This window comes from Anser anser (genome assembly GCF_964211835.1).
Source record: "Anser anser genome assembly, chromosome: 3".
Taxonomy (NCBI): Eukaryota; Metazoa; Chordata; class Aves; order Anseriformes; family Anatidae; genus Anser; species Anser anser.
In genome coordinates this window covers 79,748,877-79,769,805 of record NC_139722.1, presented here as the reverse complement: position 1 = coordinate 79,769,805, position 20,929 = coordinate 79,748,877, and the positions used below count along the sequence as shown (strand labels likewise).

Sequence of the window (20,929 nt, the reverse complement as noted above, 5' to 3'; positions counted from 1 at the left end):
GGGTTGAGGTTCCCCTCTCCTGGCAACTCTAGTTTAAAGCCCTCTTCATGAGCCTGGCAAGCCTATGACCGATGTTCTTCCCCTTCTCTGATAGGTGGACCCTATTAGCCCCTAGCAGACTAGGTTTCTCAAAGTGAGTCCTGTGGTCTAAGTAGCCAAACCCCTGGCAGTGGCATGAGTACTGCAACTATCTGTTGATTTGCCGGATTTGATTGGCCCTGTCAATCCCCTTGCCTTTGACTGCCAGGGCTCATGAAAAAACGACCTGTGGTCTCGAGTTCTTTACTGCTGCTCCTGGGGCTCTGTAATCCCTGAGCAACAGTATCAAAACAGAAGAGCATCACTGTGTATTGGTGATACACAACTTGAACAATTTGGAAATCAGTTTTTCATTAAGCAAGTAATGAATGTTGATTAAGTAATTCATACAACCAAAGGAGTATATATGTTATCTTCTACAGGCTCTCATACAATGAATAGTCCACTATACCAAAACATAGTATTTTTAACAAAAGGGAAAGGAAAACTAATTATTGGGGGCATATGTCCACTATTCTAACAGTAGCATAAACATAGTTCCATGAGAAAGTCTGTTAGCAGGCTGACGTCTTTGTAGGGAGACATCGCACAATTGCAGGTAGTACTGAAAAAGGAAAAGGTTTGGCAGGAAGCTGCTGTTGTTTAGAAGGAGCATATAGTTGCTGATTGCAGGAAGGAGGAATAGGAAGCAGACACTGGGATTTACGTCCAAATATGACTTTATATGTTCCTTCAGTTGCAGCATCTTTAGAGTATAATGTGCTTATTTAATGACATGACTAGTTTATGAGGACAGTGAGGAGTACATAGCAGATACTTTTCCATGGTCTATGATCTCCACGTATTTATCGCAGTTCCAAATGAAGCAGGGTAATTGTTGTCTTTCTGTATTACTAGTTATGCTTTGAGTACAGAGGAATGTGGGACTGATGACAGTCAGTTTAAGATCTCTATTGGAAACTGAGTTTACTATATAATTTTGGTGAAAATAAAGACTTTTAAAGATGCTTTATACTTTTATGTAGCAATAATAAAAATAAAGAAAATTCCTAAGTACAGGAAGAAAGTGGCATAAATGAAAGGACCAGAAAATCATAAGATCAATGATTTTGTGCCAAAAGGGAGTACAGGAAATAAAATAGTCTTTAAAACTGAAAGATAACACTTCTGTTGTTTCGTCAGGGGAAATAAAGGGATAAGTCTGTATTATTTCAAAACCAAACTTGGGGGCAATGAAGATAGTGACCTATGAGATTAGGCATGCGTTCCTGGATATGGAGAGAAATGCATGTTAAGCGTAACTAGTCACTTTTGCACAAGTCCAAAAGGAAAACAACAGGTAGTCTGCAGGTTTGCTGATGTGGCAGTCATACAAAGAAAAAGTGGAGGCAACAGCAAGGTAAAGAGGATCAGGGAGAAAATTCAAATGCAGTACTATAGAAATATTTAACCTCAGCGAGAGTGTTCCTGAAATATAAACAATTCTCTGAAATTCAAAAGCACAAAGAGGCCTACATTATTTGAGCTTTTTCTGCTTTTCACTCTTTCCCTCTTTTCTTCCCCCCCAATTGCCCAAGAAACCATAACTCATATCTTGGAAATTAATTATTCTGTGGTGGCACACTGATGCCTGTTCAGTTATTCCACTTATAATTTCAGCCATCAGCATGAGTGCCTGAGTTTTCAGAGCTATCAGTATTCAGATCTCCTACTCCAGCAGGCTTTCTGCAGTTGAGTTGCTCTGTCAGGGCTTATGCAGGACTGAATAGGATCTACCCTAAGGTGAACTGAGGTTCTCACAAAGACTATGCATAATGAAGGATGACTGCTGGTGAATATATCACTCCTACTCTTTAATTTGGAAAGCCAGCAGAATGTATTGGGAACAGGCATCTTCCTGACAGGTTTCACAGTCAGCTTCTGTAGGCTGATCACACAAAAGCAAGGGCTGTCCCTTAGGGCCTGCCTGCTGGTCTGGAACCAAAAGCTGGCTTGCTAGCTTTCAAATACCGCATTCTGCCTATTTTCCACAACAGGGATATATAAAACACTTGTACTACCATAAGTAGGGTTCTTATAATTCCCAGGTCATACACAAAAGTTCAGAGACTGTTCTGCTGTTGAGTTTCCAAAGTACTTTCACCCCAAGGTAACCTTAGATAAGTTTTGATGTGTGTTTATAAGAAACTGAAAATATTTGTACAGATGTATGAGTAGTGCATTTATCCATTGCATTTTCCATTTCATATAACATCCACTTTGGCATACTAAGAATGGGTATTGGGTACCTTTCTGCGGAGGTTTGTCGAATCATTTCCAATTGTAATATAACAATGCTTTCATGTAAGTTGTAGAACAAGATAAATTCCACTGTAAATAGGATTTCTACCTCGTACACATTGCTATTTATTTGCAGGACTCCTAATTTTTTTGATAGAGGATTGCAAATCTTCACTGCTATGTTCCTGATTTAAAAACAAACCACTCTCCACACACACTTCTTTTGCAAAGAATATGATAAACTCTAATCATTGCTCTGTGCAATAGAACATTCTGTATAGGTTACTGCTTTGGGATTTTTAGGTCAAAAATCTTTCATTCAGATAGACTTTGGTGTTTTTTATCATTGGTATCAGGACAATGACAAAATGCCACTATGCCACTTTCTTACACTATAATGTATCTTCCACTTGAGTGTTTGTGTGCATGCATTTTTCCCTTCATTGATTTTTGTGTGTGGTATTGTACTGGCAAAAACATTGCTAGTAATTATTATAGTCTTAATCAGTAGTAAAGAAATGGAAAGAAGAAACAAGTCCTGTACTTCCAAAATATTCAAGAAAAATACTGTTTTGACCTTTTTATTTAATACAAGTAGACACATCATAAAAGCAAAAATTCTTTGGTTTTGACTACAGTATTTAATAAAAGGACAATATGTGCATCACTAGCTTTATGGTTAAGATGAACTTTAGTTTAAAATAATCTATTTGGGTTTTATGCAATTTTAAGAACATCTGTATGCTTATTCAGCAATACTTATTTTAATGTTTACATTGATCAAAGTGAAGATTGCTGTTGAAAGATATGGAAATGTTAAACTATTTAAGATTTTGAAAATTATCATCTCTGCTATGATGTATGCTAATGGTATCTTTCTAAAAAGACTGCATAACTGAAAGCTATGTTTGAACTAACTTTATAGATTGTACATTAATTGAAATGTATACACTACCTACAGTATACAACATGTTACAGCACGCTCTGAAGCTTAGAGATCAGCATGCAAGCCTTGCATTCTAAGATACACAAAATATTAAGTTAATAGGGTAGTATTTTCAATGTGAAAGTGAGTTTTGGATATAGGCTAGAACTTACAAATTCATTTAAAGAAAAGCAGATAATATTTTTGAAATTGCTTCTGGAGTTGTAATATTTAAGTTTCACAATACAACTCTGCATATAAATATCTCATGTTGGTTCACAGCCTTCTTTAAAATATAACTGCATCTAGCAACTTTTCTGCTCAGTGTTCAGGTTTAGTATGGTATTCTTTAAGACTGGATGCTGCCTAATCACACAGCATTCACATCAAAATGCTAAGAACTCATCATGTGCAAGGTGTCACAAAAACCTGTAGAAACCCTCCCCATCTTATTCTGCTTGCATTTAACAGTAGTTTCACCCATACGGAATATTGAACAGGAAACGATAAAAAGAAGTGAACATGAGCACTTATTGCTTATACATGCTTTTTACAGCTCGTTATAATAGCTTCAAAATTAACTGTACATCATTGTTATAGGAAGACTAATTATTGTGTTTATTGTTTAGATGAATTCTGGTTCTCAGATGGGTCCTTATCTGATAAAGCCAAATTCAATGATCCTGGCCTGATGCCCCTGCCAGACACTGCCACAGGGCTAGACTGGTCTCACCTGGTAGATGCTGCACGAGCGTTTGAAGGTAACAGGAAAAACTGAATAAAGATCACTGTTCACTACGCAAATTTTCTTTTTTATTATTTTTTTAAGAAAGAAACATATATATTGTACAGCCACACTTTGAATTACAAAAATCCAGTGTTTGCCTCCAAAGCCCTTTTGTTCTTTTGGATGTATTACTTCTCAGTGCTGTAGATTGTCACTGAAAAAATTGGGGATATTTGGATATTCTCAGTATCTATCTTAGATACAATTCAGTGACTTAGGGACCAAAGTGCTCTCTGTAGTCAATTGAAAAAATCAGATGCTTTGAATGTGAGATTCAAAGCACATAAGTTAGATGCTTATAAACAGACTGTGAGTAACAGCTTATCTGGGTTTATTGTGTCGTCTCTATAAACTTTGTATGTGTAGTACAAATGATGTTGCTGTGCTCAGTTTTCATAATAAGCCCTTGTAAAACAGCAAAAATGTATGCTGTACCTTCCAGTAGCAGAATTTGAGGTGCAGGATATAAACCAGGTTTGCACTATTAAATTATAAGACCAGTTTAACTAAGAAAAAACCTCATTCACCTCTCTAGCAACTAGACCTACATGTAATGTATAAACACAGATAAGTGGTTGCATTGTTTGAAACTATCTATCTATGAAGTTGTGTGTTTGTGTTCTTTCATTTCTGAGGAGTGTTTTGGTTAGGTCGTGGGTCTGTCCTAAAGTCTGCAACATTTGTTATCTGCTATTACTCTCACTAGTGAATATATGAGAAGTCAGAGGTATCTGAATAAGGATGAAATTATTGCAATCATCACATATAATATAAGGTACAGGTCTCAACTTTATGAGGAGAACAGGTTATTAAGTTAGTGATGAGATGTTCTGTTTTTTCATCTAAAAAGTAACCGTGGTAATAATATTTCTGGTACTGATTCCTTCCCTGAGTCTGAAGTGATTAAATTTCAATTTGATCAAAAACTCTTGACAAGTATTTACTATACTAATGTAAATGTCATTATTAAAACTTTAAAAAACAAAACAAACAACAAAAAACAGACCAACAGTGATGATTATCAATCAAAAGTACTGTATTTTTTCTTAATGTGATTAATTTTATCTGTATTCATTACTGTTCAGTACTACTCACGTATGTCTGTTGTAGCTGGCAGGAAGCTGTACTGTAAGGCTGAAAGTCTAACAACTGGTACCATGCATTTGTACGTTTGATTGCTCAGAAAACATCCTGGCACTTGTTATTGATATCTTAACAACTGAAAATAGATTTGGATAAGTAAATGACAAATTTTATAACTTTGTACATGAAGAATTTTTTAAATGCTAACAGAAAATGAGTTCAGCTATCTAAAAGGTCATTCTGTACCAGTTATGCTCCTCTATTTTTAGATTTATTTGAAAGCTTTAATAGATTTTCATTGCTTTTACCATTTAATATTCTGATGAAAATATTGTCATTTAGGTAAGAGTTATGTGAGTGTTCATTTAAGAGAGAAAAGTAAAACAACATAGCTATCCACAGTGCTTTGTTATAGGGAGGTGGGGATATTGTTGGGTTTTAGTTGCAAACATCTTTTTTTATATACATATTTTATATATACAATTATATGTAGATAAAGCTGAAGAAATGATGGTATGAGTTGCAAGATGGAAACTTTTTATTCCTTTTTTCTTTAAATTCTTAGAAGAATCTGAGCAGTAAATAATAGTTTTGTATGAAGGAACATAATTCTTTTCTGTTTAGAACTCTGCAGTAGAGATGCCTGCCTGTATGTTGGATGATTTGTAAAATGTTTTGACTAGATTCATAGTACTGCAACTTGAAACTTTTGACTAGGAGGGGAATTTTTAAGCCCTTGCTCAACTTTCTCTATCTGATGTCTTGTAATTTGAAAGTCATTTAAAAAAGAATAACTGATAGGGATATCATAAAAAATTCACTGGGAGGGAGTGGGTTGGATATGAATTGGCAGATCCTTTTTCCTTATGTATTTTAATGGTGATAAATGAGGAGTTGCCTCAACTTAGTATTTAAAAATAGCTTGGAACTACTGTTCTGCATTCTGTCAACGTGGAAAATAGAGAGTAGATGATTCTAAAAATCATAAACTGATTAATATAAAATTATTTTGATAAATGGGATCACATTTTATATAGGACGGTCTCAAAAAAAAATACAATAAAAAGGATCAAAAATGGGTAGCATTTGTTTTTAATGTTAAAACTAATCTCTAGTTTGGCTTTATCAAGCTGATATTTAAGTCATATTCTTTTCTAGAACCTAGGCTTCGTTTTAGTTTTTTCTTTCTACAAGGTCTTTTCTTAATATTATTTCATTAGTATTACCAAACTGATTCCAAGGTCAGAGTTTTTTCCCTTTGATTTCTGTATATATATATAATATATATATATATATTGATAACTTCGACATTTTGATCAGTTCTAAATCCACATGGGTCTTGCAGTCCTTCGTTTGTCTGTCTTAAAATGCTGTTGTATTCTGGTTAATATTATATATAGCCTTTTGAGCTGTTTGTTGGAGTTAGTTGAATGAAGAATAAAATACAGTAGTAACATTTTTGCTACCATCATCTGTGTTCAGAATTTATTCATGGATGTAATGAGAACAGGGTTCTCACTTTAGCCTAACTCTCTTCCCCCCACGCCTGAACAGTTGAGGAGTTTGTTCATTAATTAATATTATAATTAATATTAGCCTTTATCCTACCGACACCTTGATCTTATGTAGAACAGCAGTTTCTAAACTGGTCTGCAAGGGTGGAGTAAGTGTTTGAGGGACAGAATATGAGGCAGTCATAACTGATTTAATTGAAAGTGTGATGATAATGCTTTTTTTACTTTGTGAGGATTTCATTTTTAATGCTTTGCTTGGCAAGAACTTCTGTGGGAAGCAGAATACTTACTTCAAACTCTTCTTGAAAATCCACTGTTATGTGGACGGGTCTCTGAAGTGCAATGAAGAGTTGTGCAGGGGTTAACTCCCCAAGCTCCAGAAGCTGCATCTGTAAGAGGTTTTGCTTGAGCTGTTTCTGCTGAGGGTCAATATCTATAAGCTAGAGTTCAGTGCAATGTTGTTTTAAGTATTTGCACTGCCTTCCATTGCAGGACATAGATTTGATCCTGATATTTATCCAGAGATGATTTTCAGAATTCCTGCGGTCAGTTGCAAGGGGTATCCTTCAATTTCTTTCATACATGGATAGGCTACTTCCATTCCTGTATTTTATTTTGGTAGTAGCTGCAGAGAGACAGGGGAGCAGTTGACATGCTGGCAGTTGATTGTGGTAATATCTTTGTATCTATCCCTCAAGCAAACAAAAAAAATAGAACTTCATGTGACTGTGCATCAGAAGAGAAAAAGGAGGGTTTAGGGAGGGCAACTGAAGTGAGAATATGAGTAAGAAACAGAAATAAAGTAACTTTTTGAACTGAGTAAAGATAAAGATACGGGGATTTACAGAATAAATTTGAAAGATGAATAAGAAAAAGGAAAATCTCAGAAAAGAATAAAGAAAAAGGAGAGAATATGTTGTTTGTTTTGTTTTCTAATTCTGTTTTTGTATTATCCTTCGGGTAGATCCACAAGTTAGAAAAGAAGGACAGGTTTTCAATGTGTTGCTGATGGCTAATTTTGGCTAATGATGTTTGCTGATGGCTAATTTTGGATCTTTTAAAGAACTTGTGGAACAAAAAGTGAAGTCTTCCTAGATGTCTACTTCTGTTACTGTCATTATAGAAAAGGGTTGACCCAAACATAAAAATTATTATGGCGAATAGAACTTTTTACTATTTTTGTTACTTTAAGCTGGTTGTATTCTGCTTTACAAAGAATAGTGTTTTGTAAATCATATTACAGGAATTAACAACCTAAGAAAATCCTTCTGATATCTCTAATTTAGTTCATTGAAATAGGTGGTTTCACTTTATGATTATTTTCCAGGTTATTTTTATGAGCATCTGCTAGCCACGCCAATCAGAGTGTAGTATTTCTTAATGCCAGTTTATCTTTGCAGAAACATCTGTGCTACTATAATTAATATTATTTTAATATTTCCATTTAAAAATCTTTATAGCTTAATGCGAGTAATGCTACACAGAACATAACGAGAAAGAAGTGAAGCATTCAACAAGAGAGAATTATTTTAATAATAATTATATTTTAAATTGTTAGATAAATAAAATACTCATTTAGCATTTGGTAATTTTTAATGCATGCCTGTGTAGCTCTGTTTTGCTTCCATGCATATGTCAATGTATGTGGATAACCTTAGCTTTAATAGTGAAAGGGATGCTTCATGCACTATACTTATTTCAGCCTTTTGTGCTTTGCAGTACATGAAAATGTCTGGAGTTCTTTCCTGGCCTTTGTTAGTGGGCTGAAACTATGAAAAATCTAGACTGAAATTCTGAGTGGCTACAGCTGTACAATTCTATTACCTGAAAGTCAGATGCAGCTGTTGCCTCATCTTGCTAAATCAACAGTTGCTTAAGCTTTTGTACAAACACCAGTACATTTTGTGGAATGATAGAATCACAGAATGGTTTGGGTTAGAAGGGACCTTAAGGATTACCCAGTTCCAACCCCCTGCCACGGGCAGGGACACCTCCCACCAGACGAGGTTGTCCAAAGCCCCATCCAGCCTGGCCTTGAGCACCTCCAGGGATGGGGCATCCACAGCTTCTCTGGGCAGCCTGTGCCAGGGCCTCACCAGCCTCTGAACGAAGACTTTCATGCTAACATCTAAACTAAATCTTCCCTCTTTTAGTTTAAAGACATTACCCCTTGTCCTATCACTATGCTCCCTGATAGTTATTTCCCCATCTTTCCTGTAGACCCCCTTTAGTTACTGGAAGGCTGGTACAAGGTCTCCACCAAAGCCTTCTCTTCTCCAGGCTGAACAGCCTCAACTCTCTCAGCCTCATTTTGAGACTATTTGAGAACCGTTTTCTCAAACAGTTTTCTATGCATGGGTCCTTTGTATGGTTTGGTAAGAATGTCCCAGATAAAATTAGAGCTCTGAGATTTTAGCATGCACATACCACTTGAATAGGAGGTGTCCTCAGAATTTGGAAGAAGCAGAACTTATACCTACAGTATCATAGTCGGAAATACCCTTGATTATTCTATCAAAAAATTAACTGTCAGCAAAAAGTAGCTTTGATTTCATTTTTGTGGATAGAGTCAAGCCAATTCTGTTAAGAACATATGAAAACAGAATCAGTTGGGAGATTTTGCTCTTTGAAGCACAAGTTCAATTTTGACCACAGTTGAGCTTTAAAAGCATTTCTGATTTAAATAGTGAACTGCTGAAACTATTGCTAAGCATGAATACTTGTGTGGAGATCAGTGAGATGATATAGTTATTAAAAATAAAAATATCTTTTAAAGTGCTTGAAAAGTATTCAAAGGAAAAATATTTTGCTACTCAAGGATCTTGTTGATGTACGAGTTGTTACAAAAGTTTTTGTCACAAACTTGTTCAGAGAATGATTTTGACGCTAACCAGGCTTTTGAAAATTAAGTAGCTGTTCTTTGAAGAGCAACGCAGGAATTTACATAGTATGCTGTGTGTTTGGAGACTTTCTATTTTTTAATGGCCATGTAGTGACTTGTTCCTCACCTGAGGAATATAATATGGTTTCAAGTTTTATAAAGATAAGAATTTCTGAAAAATCTATGATGTAAATAGAAAAGTTTTAATAATTAATTTCCTATTCTAAGAGTTACTATTTTTAATGACCTACAGTTGAAGTTCTTTATGGAATATACAAGGAAGAAAGAGTCAATCTACACATTAAGCTTCATTGCAAGCACCCATGTTTTTGTATTTTTGTTGTGTAATATAAAAATATTTTAAAATAATGGGTTTTAAACTTGTGCGGTTTCATTAACAGCTGCATGCATCTATTTTTACACCTGCTTTTATCCATCAGGAGAAAGATATTTTCCTGAATAAACTGACAAAACATATTCTCAGCTGACAAAATACGCCAGACAAGTGGCCGTTTTCTTTAATTAGGCTTACTCCGCAGTGGAAGTAAAATTCATGTTTTTATGTTACAGTAGAATTGCCTGTGAGATGCAATGTCACACATCACGTTATTTGTGCCCATAGAAAAAATAGCAACATAACATTTGTTGCTGACTTTCTTTTCTTCTGTCAAAAGGTAATGAAAATGTGAATACCACAGAAGTGAAATTGATTATTTGATATGTACTTCAAACTTATGACCCATACCCTTGTCAGGCTGATAGTTTTCAAAGCCTTGTTTCTAGCGTACATATTGTGTTCAAGTTGGGAACCTAGTTTATCTATACTAATTAAATCTATCCCACTTAATATGTTTCAAATTGATCGTGTTTAAAATTATATTCTTACTTTATTGTCAACACATGAAAAAATTGTGTTCATATTTGCCAAAGCCTAGTCAGAAATAAGGATAAAATCGGAGGAAATGATCTGTGGTCTTTAAAATTGGGTAAACGATGGCATCCAATTTTTCTTCCTTATGTAATAAAATGAACTGTTACTCTTTGCTATTCCTTTAAAAAATGTTCATTAAGAAATGCCTTTGAACAGTTTTCTGCTGGCTTCCTATTTTCATTTGGTACAAGTATTAAAACAAATTTTTCTTCCTAGTTAAAATGGTGTGGCCTGTATTTGCTGTTTAGGTTCTTAGGGTTTGGAGGATTGTCTCTTTGTGTGTCGTGCCAAATTGTCACGCTGTGTGTCACAGTACTGAGTATTATTATTAGAGACACTGGGTGTGCCATCTCATGCTTTATTGTAATGTTGGTGTTGTGTAAAAATGTTTTTGCAAGGCTGGTGGTGAGAGCCAGCATGAGTTGCCCTGGGAGTATTCATCATGTGAACTTTACATAAGGGCCACAGCTACTTTAGTGGAGATGGACTGTCTTGTTTATAGGAACATTCTAAATCTTATTCCAGGTTTTGACTCAGATGAAGAACTTGGGCCGTTCTGTCATCACACGCCGTTTCTAGGTGATGATCTGGGATTGATGACTTTTACCTTTTGTAAACTTTCTTTAATATTTCCTATGTTTGCACGTTTGCATGACAATGCAAGCTTTGGGTCTGTGGGGTGGTAGAGCAAGGGGACAAAGGGCAAGGCAGGCATGTTGTCACCTGAATTTATACAAACCTACAGACATGGATTTTGTTTGACAGAAATAAGTTAAATTGATCTCCACGGAATACGGATGTTTTTATAGAAGACAAATTAAATCCTAATGAATGCATCATTTACTCCCATTCTGTGCAATGATGATCTGCATGGCATAATTCTATTACGTGGTGACTGATGTATTTTGGCAACCACACTGTATATCCATAGGTAATTATTTAGATGCTTGTTAGATTACTTTCTAGTGGAATCCAGTGCAGGTAATAGTGTGCCTTGGTAATATATATAACAGAAACCTCAATTGATTAAAAACTAATATGAATTTGTTGCTTTTTAAGTATGCAGATGGCCAATAGGTTCTGCAAATGCTTGAGACTATAGTAAACAGTACAAAATGGTACAAAATGAACAGTGCAGATTTCTGAGGAATCTGAGGGCTTTAAGTCCATGGAAAATGCAAATCTTTTCATTGAATTATTGTCATTTGTTGTGGCCCTGAGTTCTCAAGCTGTTTTTTGTGGATTTCATCAAGACCAATTTACTATTCGTATCAGCCTTAACTGGTCCAAACAAATATGAGACACAAAAAAATTGCTTTGAGGTTGCCTTTGGATGCAGATGTGGGGAAGCCAACTACTTGGAATATACTTTACATCTGCTGATTGTATTCGAAGCTGTGATGTAGAAACCTACATCCTGTTGTCGAACTGAACCAGGATACTGGCTGTAATACAGCCTTTTATTTTATATATATTTATATATCTAGCTTTAAACATATCCTTATCTTACTTTTTTATTTTTTTACAGATCAGAGAGTAGCATCTTTTTGTACCTTGGATGATATGCAGCAAGCTCAGGGCTTGGAAGGAACACAAGAATTACCTTTGGATGAGAGTCCCACAGATGGAAAAGATTTCCTCGAGGCTACTGGGTATGTCAAAATTAAAACATGTTTCTTAACACAACAACAACAAAAACCACTGATTTTCTCCTAATGTTGCATGTTACGTGGTGGTGAGAGTTCTTTCTCCCTCTTCCTTCTTGTGATAGAGGTGATACAGGAAAAATATATGTAGGACAGAGGTTCCCATTACTGTTGGAATATAACACACACTCCCCAGAACAACAGAAAGAAAGCGATGCATGTCCTTTTCCCTAACTTTAATGCTGTCAAAGGGAGGGCATGTAGAAGGAAATGGAAAGACATAAGTGGACAAAATGGATAATTTGGGCAGCCAAAAAGTGGAGAAAAGAGAGGAGAGTGTCAACACGTTAATGTAAAGAAAGAAATCAGAAGAGTATAGAAAGCAGAGTACCACTGCTCTGAAAATGTGCAGGTTTTAAAACTAAATGTACTACATTTAAAAAAACCTTCCCATTTTTCTGTCCTCTGTATAAGGAGAATGGGTAGGAGAGATTCTTGTTCAGGTCAGTGTTCTAGAATGCTGAAGTGATTCTAATGTTACATTTGATATTGATATGTTAGGGATGAACACTGCCTTTTCAGAATGTAGTGATATAGTTTATCGTATGATCTTTGGATATAAGAAGTTTAGTTTGGTTGAAACTGTTTGAAATTAGCACATTGTATTTACAAGACCCGAGGAAGAAAATAAGACATTGGATGGAACTGTCTTGGTCCAACTACTGGTTTATGGAAGTTAAGAAAGCTTTTTTACTCCTATTCAGCTGACAGATATTGCCTATAGGGAATTGACAAGCTTTTTAACATCAACAATCCACTCAGTGACACTGTCTTGCATAATATGTGCCATAAATAACTAAAATCCTAACAATTTTACAGTCCTAATTTAGATTGTGAAGCTACTGGACAGAGTCCAGTTCGTCTTTGAGTCTCAATCTACCAAAGCAATCTGTGTGTAATGCACACTACTTTGCTTGTGTGAGCAGCAACTTAGTCTTTCCATAAGTATTTTTGCTATTTATATGATCATAACAGGAAACTTTGAAACTAAGAAACTATGTAAATGTGTCTTACTATTTTATTTCAAAAAGCATGATGTCAAATTGTCTGTATGCATGTTTCATTGTTATTTGATGGCAGACTGATCACACTTTCACTTTACTTTTGAAAAGTGTTGTTTCTTGGAACCAACCTCAGACCAGTTCCATCTAGGAAATTTGTAGTATAGCCAGATAAAGCACTGTCATGAGAATAGTGCGGAGTGCGGGTTGATGCAGAGTTTAAGTCAATTAACCTGCACTGATCTATTGCACCTGAAAGCCAAATTTTTCACGGTATTTCTCCTATACAGTAATAGTTTTTCTTTTTTTCATCTGGATAGAACTGATGACAGGAGCTCAGCTCTGTAGTATATAACATCCTTATCTGCAGCAAACATCTCAGACCTTGGAACTTACCTTTTGCAATTGTTCATGTTCAGGGAAAAAATGCTACTTGCAAATCCATAGTTTTTCATTTACACAGAGAGAAATGAATCAAGAGAATCTGTAACTGAAAACTGTGGGAACTGCCCAAATTCTTCATACCCAGTGGTCTGTGAGAGGATTAGATTATCTTTTTTTTTTTTATCCCTGTCTTTTCTGCTGTGGGAAGTATACTTGTTTTAAAAACAGAGGGATTGAGGAGCAAAGTCTGTCAATTAGCACACCTTAGAAGAAAAACATCTTTGATTAGTTTTGCTCTTCAACTGCAGGAGTGGAAGAACAGGAAATGGAGGAAAAAGAAAGCTTTTAGTCTTCTTGCTTGTTAGGCTATCACATTATAATTTGAAGCAATTTTACACAAATTAACTTACATGGTTAAACGCATTTATTTCAATGACTTCTAAGTCCACATTTTTTACCAGCCAAGTGATCAATAGGGTTTAAAAGACTTTTAAAAAAGATGTTCCACTTCAAGCATGGGCAAATCTGTCTGATTTTTGCACTTGCATGAAACAGCTGATTCAGCTCTTAATATAAAGCTACTCTCTCTTCAGCTTCTCTCTTTTAGACAAAGTAATTCACGTTACGGCTAATTTCATCTATAACGTATGTGATACTGTCTCCCACAGTGCTTGTCGTCATACAGGAAACAGAAGCTATTCTCAGTATTTTCCTTCACTCATGCATTTGATTAACCTGTGGCAATATTTCATATGTTTTGACCTTTAAGCAAAATATTTGTCTCTGTAAAGCTGTAGGTTTATCTTTTACTGGAAATGACACAACTGCAGACCAGACAAAAGAATTCTAACAGCTCTTTTGGTTTACAATAATTACTGCTGCAGCTTGCTTCAGATTAGTACAGTCCTTATCTGAAAGCAGCTTGTTAACAAATGTGCTCAGCACACCATTTAGCAGCAAGTTTGACTTGCACTGTGAAGGTATGTGCAAATAATACCTAAAACATTCCTTCTTAAAATTATTTTAATTTCTTCTAGGTTTGCATGTGAGGTTGTGTCATATTTCAGATATTACAGCGATAGGTTTATGTTCTGGTAATAGTTTTCCACTATTGCTGTTTTTATCTTTAATTCCCAAACTATTCCTAAACTAATTTGTTTTCTCTGTTATTCCTGAAAGTCTTATTCTGCAAAAGCTGGGGGAGAAAATGGGGGAGAAAATTGTTTTTAAGTGACCTGGAGTGAAGATAATGGTTTACTTTATAGGGAGCATGCTCCAACTACTCTGACTGGAAAAGTTAACCAGCTGGAAGTGATCCTCCGGCAACTACAAACTGACCTGAGGAAGGTAAGAGATCATTAATGGTATTATTACTTTGTAGTTTTAATAGCTAGATTTCTATGCAGAGTTCATTAAAGGTTTGAAAAAAGTGCATCAGTTCAAATAGATAGCATAATGACAATTAATGAATAGTAGAGCCTCGTGGCTGATCAGAACACTGAAGTGCAGAAATTCCTGTGGGAATGGTTACACAGACAAGTTGCTATAAGGCTGACTTGTTTACAGGTCATTGACTACTCCAAAATAAAATTGTCCTACCTATAGTCATACCCCAGAATAAATAAGGTACTTTATCTCCATTTTATGGTACCTTGGATTTGACAAAGGATAGGGATATGCATGCAGGTTCTGTTTCTAAGCAGTTAACACTCTAGATTTGTCATCCTTGTTGCCTTGTGGTGTCTTGATCGTATGACAGTGAGTTGATTTGTCTCATTTGCTATCTAATTCCTGAACTGGAAACATTACCAGGACTGGTAGAAATGAGACTTGCATTTATTCAGAAAATAATCATTATAGGGAAGATTTTGAAAGTAGATGATTTTGTTTCTTCCTGGGCTCTCACATATTATCTGTAATACTCAAAGTCTTCTCATCCTTTTAGTGCTTGAAGTTTTTGTTAAATTGAATGAATTCCTAGAATTTTTGTATTGAAGTAGCATCTAGTTTTCTTTTTAGATTGCATTAGTTTCAAAACAACATACCCTAGAATGAATAAGGTACTTGGAGCATATTTTGGGAATCAGCTTAGAGTTAGTTGTCAGAATGGATTAGGGAGCTCAACAAAATATAACTTGTATGACTTGCAGAGAAATAATAGCAACAAAAAGAATTGCTCTAATCATGACTATTCACTTTTTTCAATTTGTATCTTTATTAACCAGGAAAAACAGGACAAAGCAGTTCTCCAAGCAGAGGTACAGCATCTGAGACAAGATAACATGAGACTTCAAGAAGAGTCTCAAACAGCAGCTGCTCAACTGAGGAAATTTACAGAATGGTTTTTCAATACAATAGACAAAAAATCCTAATGGCTGGACCCCCTTCGAAAATACTTACTTGTAACAGCTGTAATGTAGCAGCTGTATTTTTTTGATTAGCGGGATAATAATTTCACTGTGTTCACAATCCATTTTAGGTGTTTCTGCTACATTCTCTATCCAGCTTTATTCATTTGAAAAAGGGAGAACTGTGATAATCTGTCTTTAAATTCATATGAAGAAAGCAGAGAATAGCAGATATTTGTTTGTGTGAAGATGAATGTAAAAAAAATTCTTAGTGTCATTTTAGACATTTTTAGAAGATGCGCTGGCTAGGGCTTGCCTGAAGAGGAATATCTGGGGTTTTAGTTCCTTCATTTCAGGTGCGCTGGTGAAGATGTTAAAGCAATTTACATTAGCTTGGGCTTCAGTATTGTAAGATAAAAAGAATAACCAGACATATACTTTAATGTTTAAAAGGTGCTCTATTTTTTTGTATGTACAGTAGTTTTATTTCCACGGTCCACATTGTCATAGCAATAAGAATGGAGGTATAGTGAATAGTCAAAAAGCTGTGTTTATAAAATGTTAGCACTGATGTGTTTAACACTAGTTTGGATGCAGATACATTAGAGATTATTTATTTGCAGGAACAAATGGTGCCTGAATATAAACAGTGTTCTGATTTTCTAAAGATTCACATGCCTTGTAAATGGCTCACTGGGGTTAGCCCACTCCCAACTTCAGTTACTTTTGTATAGTTGATGTTCAGCTAAACAGTTATATTGCTTAACTATTGGAATCATGTATGGTGTGAGCCAGCCAATCAATTGTACAATGCCAAATTTGTTTATCTTTGTACAGAAGCTTTGATCAAGTGTCTTGTATTTAACACCTTTATTTAAGCTTATTTAACCTTAAATTGTTGATTTTATAAAGTTTGTTTTATCTGCACTATGGTGAGGTCAGTTGGTTGCAAGCTGTAATATTTTTAGCTTGCCAAGACTGTACTGAGGAGTTCTAGAAAATTCTAACAATTGGATGCTGCTAGTACACAATTGATTTGTTTGTATGCTTTAACATTTTTAACTGTTTAATTTGAAATGAACATACATCCTGCTTTTTTAATAAATGTTAAAAATCTAAACCTGAAAAATTATTTTATCTTGTATCATCTACAACCATTGTCACTAGCTCAGGTTTCCATTCAGCTCACCATCGAGGTTCTCAATCCGGAGACGGTCCAAACCCCTCGAGTAATCAGTCCATCGTTAACAATGAGGAATCGTCACCATTATCAAAGTGGATTTCTTTGATTTGGCCTATGCTGTAACTGAGGAGGTAGCTTCACAGGTCAAGGAGCAAAAAGCTATTTCGACTGTTCGCAGGCATTGATTTAGTGACCTATGAGAGAAACTGCTTTACTGCGGAATATGTTCTAAAGAAATATTTTTCAAAAGGTGTCTAGTTTTCGTGTATTATTTTACATTAATCACAACAGCAGATAGGTTGCCATCCTCTTCTATCTGCAATTGAAGATTTGATTGCAGTGTTAGCATATGTGAGATGTGAAAGCAGACTGATGATAGCTTTCACTGCTTTATTCCTCTTTTGCTACAGTTTTGTGTGTAGTATTGAGCTATATGTACTAAGTCTACTCCAAAAAAGAAATGCAAGTTTACAAAATGAAATGAAGCTAACAAGAACCTTTGAAGTTATCCTTCAATAACGAAAAAAAGAAAATGGTTCCAAATCATGGTTGTATTCCAGTTTCCTTTCAGCAGCTAAATGCATTCAGGCAAGCCTACAGAAAATTGTAGAATTGTTACAGTATATATTCAACTGATGCAAATAAAATTCTGTATCCATTGTTTGTTATATCGGCTAAGAAATGGTTCATAAGTTGAACAAATGTCTATTCCTGCTATAATGATTGTTCTGAATAACTGCTCTTAGGAAAGGTTACATGGGCAGCAAATCAAGGCTTTGGTATTGTTATATTGAAACGGAAAAACCTTTGTATTTTTCATCAAAAACTGACTCTTATCTACCCAACTATATCCATTAAGCTGTATTAACTTAGAGTAATTAAACATGGCAGTCATGTGTTACACTAGATTCTGATTTAAACACTTTACAAGAGTCATTAGCAAACCCATCTGGCTGGACACCTTGCCAAAACAGCAGTGCTGAACAACTTTAACAATTTGTCTGTGAAAACGTTTCTGTGAGGACTGGCCTCTTTGAGAAACTGTGCTAACTGAAATGACCTTCAGAATAAGCTTTTTTTTTCTGAAGGAAAGCTATTAGATTTGTGTAAGAGTTTGTAGTCCAATATTCATTTCAGCATTTGTCTCTATCAGTTACTGAAAATAAGCATTATTATAATTACCTGTGCAGCAAGGATTGCCAGTAATTCTTTTTCTTCTTTTCCCACCAATAGAGAACACTTTGTTTACAAAAGCAAAAACTGTCTACAAATCTCTTAATGCCTTTGCTGACCACTTCCTCACAGGGGTAGTTTCATCAGGGGCATGTGATTCTTCCTCAAGTGGTTATCACTGTGGAACAAAGTTTTTCACCTGGCTGTTACTGTTTTAATGATGTTTGGATGCAATATTTATTAGACACCATAATACAGGTTCAGGTTTGGCATAAGTAAAGTGCATTTAACTGGACATTTCAGTTATCTGATGTTTTAAGAATAATACTTGGAGATATTAATAAAAACACTTCTTCTAGACATGTGGAGGCAAAGGCTAAGTCTATGTTAGCAACTAGTGTGGAGCACTAGAAAAATTTAGTGTTGATGACCTATGCTTTGGGGGATGGGATGGGAGATCTGCCAGGCTCTTTCTTGTGCAGTCCCATGACTGGACAGCCTTTGGTGGCTGCAATCATACAGTAGGTGGGCTCTGGTTTAGTTTTATCTGGAAGGACGCCAGGCTCTGTGCAATAAATCCAATCCATATGAACCAAAGCACAGTAAGTGGGGAGGATTTGGAAATTTACTTCAAAGACGCTTTTGTGATCTGAACTTAAAACAGTAATATGGAAGTGTTTCAGATGTCAACAAAGTCTTACCAGCACAGCAGGCAATGCTGTGAAATACCAAGATGCAGAAACCAAACCAACCAGCTCAGGTATTTACTTCTGTAAAAGTGACAAACACAAACCATGGCAAGATTACCAAATGTTTTACTTCTGCCTTAAAAGTGGCACCCTGATTTGTATGTAGATCCTTATTGAAGGGATCCTTATTGAGACATTTCTCACGCTGTGGACTGCATTTTATTATGTATGTGCTTTTTTCTGAGACCACTATTACAAAAATCAGCAGTAATTTCTGCTATTTTTTTCTGTCCCTGAGAGCTTAGTTATTCTGTGCTTACTGTTAGTAGGCATGTGATAGCTTTATACAGAATCTTTATACATCTTGTGCATTATTTCATATAAATTCTGAACTTAGGTCATCTTTTCTTTGTGCTCCAAATCCAGTTGTTTTGGAAAGAAATGTTTAAGTTACTTGTAACATAAACGTGCTAGTGTATTGTAGGGCAATTTCTTAGAATAACAATTGTCAGTCTGTAAAAACGTTGCTATATGCGTTATGATGTTGTTGCAGCAGTATTTCATGAGCTCTCTCAAATACTCTGAAATTAGACTTTGGTTCTGATATCTAAGAAATTCAGTGGAACCCTGGAATTGGTGTGTGATTTGAAAACATCTGAACCATTAATTATTGCCAAATAAGTTATTTGTTACCCCAGCTTCTCTCTTCCACAGCAAAGACTAGAAGGAAAAGAATGTCTTTTCAACTCAAAAGCAATTTTTTTTTTCAGACAAAAGCTTGTTTCTGTGTATTTGGGAGCAGATTATGCAAACCGAGGGGGAAATGTGTACTTTAGGAATCCAAGAAATGAATTTGCCAGGAAAAATAAATCTTAATCTCAGCTCTTTTCTCTATGCAGACAGGTTGTGTTCATTTGATTCCCTACAAGGCCTTTATTTTTCTCTCTCCTAGCACATTCACTTGCTTTTCTCTCAAGCAGAATCCAATGGCACATGAGCCAGAAGGTACACACAGTGAGCTGCAATAGACCCCTGGTCTGGACAGTGGAGACAGGTTTGTGTGGGTTTAGACAAAGCCATAGAGAAGGAAGGCCTAAACATTTTTCAGCCTTTGCTCCTATGAAATTCATAACAGTGGCTGTAGAAAAAGAAAGTGGTAGAGGTACATTCCAGCCTTGCAAAATGTAAATCTTTGCTCTCTTGCAGTCTCTTTAGACGCTCGGTGTCTTACCACATCGCTAGCTTTATGAATAATTTTTGAGTCATGAGTTAAGCCACCAGTCAAAAATGTATATTTCTAAAATAACTGTATCTAGCAGTTTTCTAATATCTTCACCAGGGAATCAATTAAAAAAAAAAGGGGGGGGGGGGAGCAGACACATTTGCTTAGGTTTTCTTTTGGTTTTCCTTTCAGATAGGCAGAGAACATTGCTGGCTGTTGCACCAAATCATGGGGAAGTAGCAGGACCAGAGAGTGGAATGAGTGGGCTTAATTGCTCATACCCTTTCACTTTAGAAATCACTTGAAGGTATCAAACATTTCAGTGTTGGAATCTTATTTATCTCATTGACTTCTCCAGGGAAGTAATTTTATGCCCTTTGTTCCATTTTTCAGGCATGTGAGCCTTTTTCATCCACTAAGCGTTGATATTGAAAGGCTTCTTTGCTATATAGTATCATAGAATTCATCTAGTAAAAGTCACATCGACCTTGTCCTAATTGGAACAAACTGAGGCTGATAGGTGAGTAATATGAATGTGTTAGTTTTGCAGAAAGGTTATAAATCTGTTTCATGGGGTTTTTTTTGTTTTGTTTTTCTGAATTCCAGTTATAAAATAGCAAATCATTAAATCTCAAAGGCTGAAAGCCAGCAGATGGGTATTTTCTGACCAATGTCATAAAGCCCAAAAGATTATTGCATATTCTGTTATATCAGTTCATGGGTCCTTGTGTCTGCAGAGCAGCTGGAAGCATTTTGCAATAAATCTGAGGAGAGATGATAGAG

At 35.6% G+C, this 20,929-nt stretch overlaps 1 protein-coding gene across 5 annotated transcripts in view; it reads left to right on the top strand.

The window, feature by feature from the left end:
- Positions 1-17,008, top strand: part of SIPA1L2 (signal induced proliferation associated 1 like 2) — a 138,703-nt gene extending 121,695 nt beyond the window's left edge. For 2 of the 5 annotated variants that reach the window (XM_083829588.1, XM_083829589.1), the window contains exons 19-23: positions 3,874-4,005; positions 10,966-11,019; positions 11,969-12,092; positions 14,797-14,878; positions 15,757-17,008. In XM_083829588.1, coding sequence (XP_083685714.1) covers positions 3,874-4,005; positions 10,966-11,019; positions 11,969-12,092; positions 14,797-14,878; positions 15,757-15,903 — 539 coding nt within the window. In that variant the 3' untranslated portion in view covers positions 15,904-17,008. The remainder of the gene's footprint in view (positions 1-3,873; positions 4,006-10,965; positions 11,020-11,968; positions 12,093-14,796; positions 14,879-15,756) is intronic. The other 3 variants (XM_083829591.1, XM_083829590.1, XM_083829592.1) reach the window with 2 other exon arrangements.
- Positions 17,009-20,929: the final 3,921 nt, after the last annotated feature.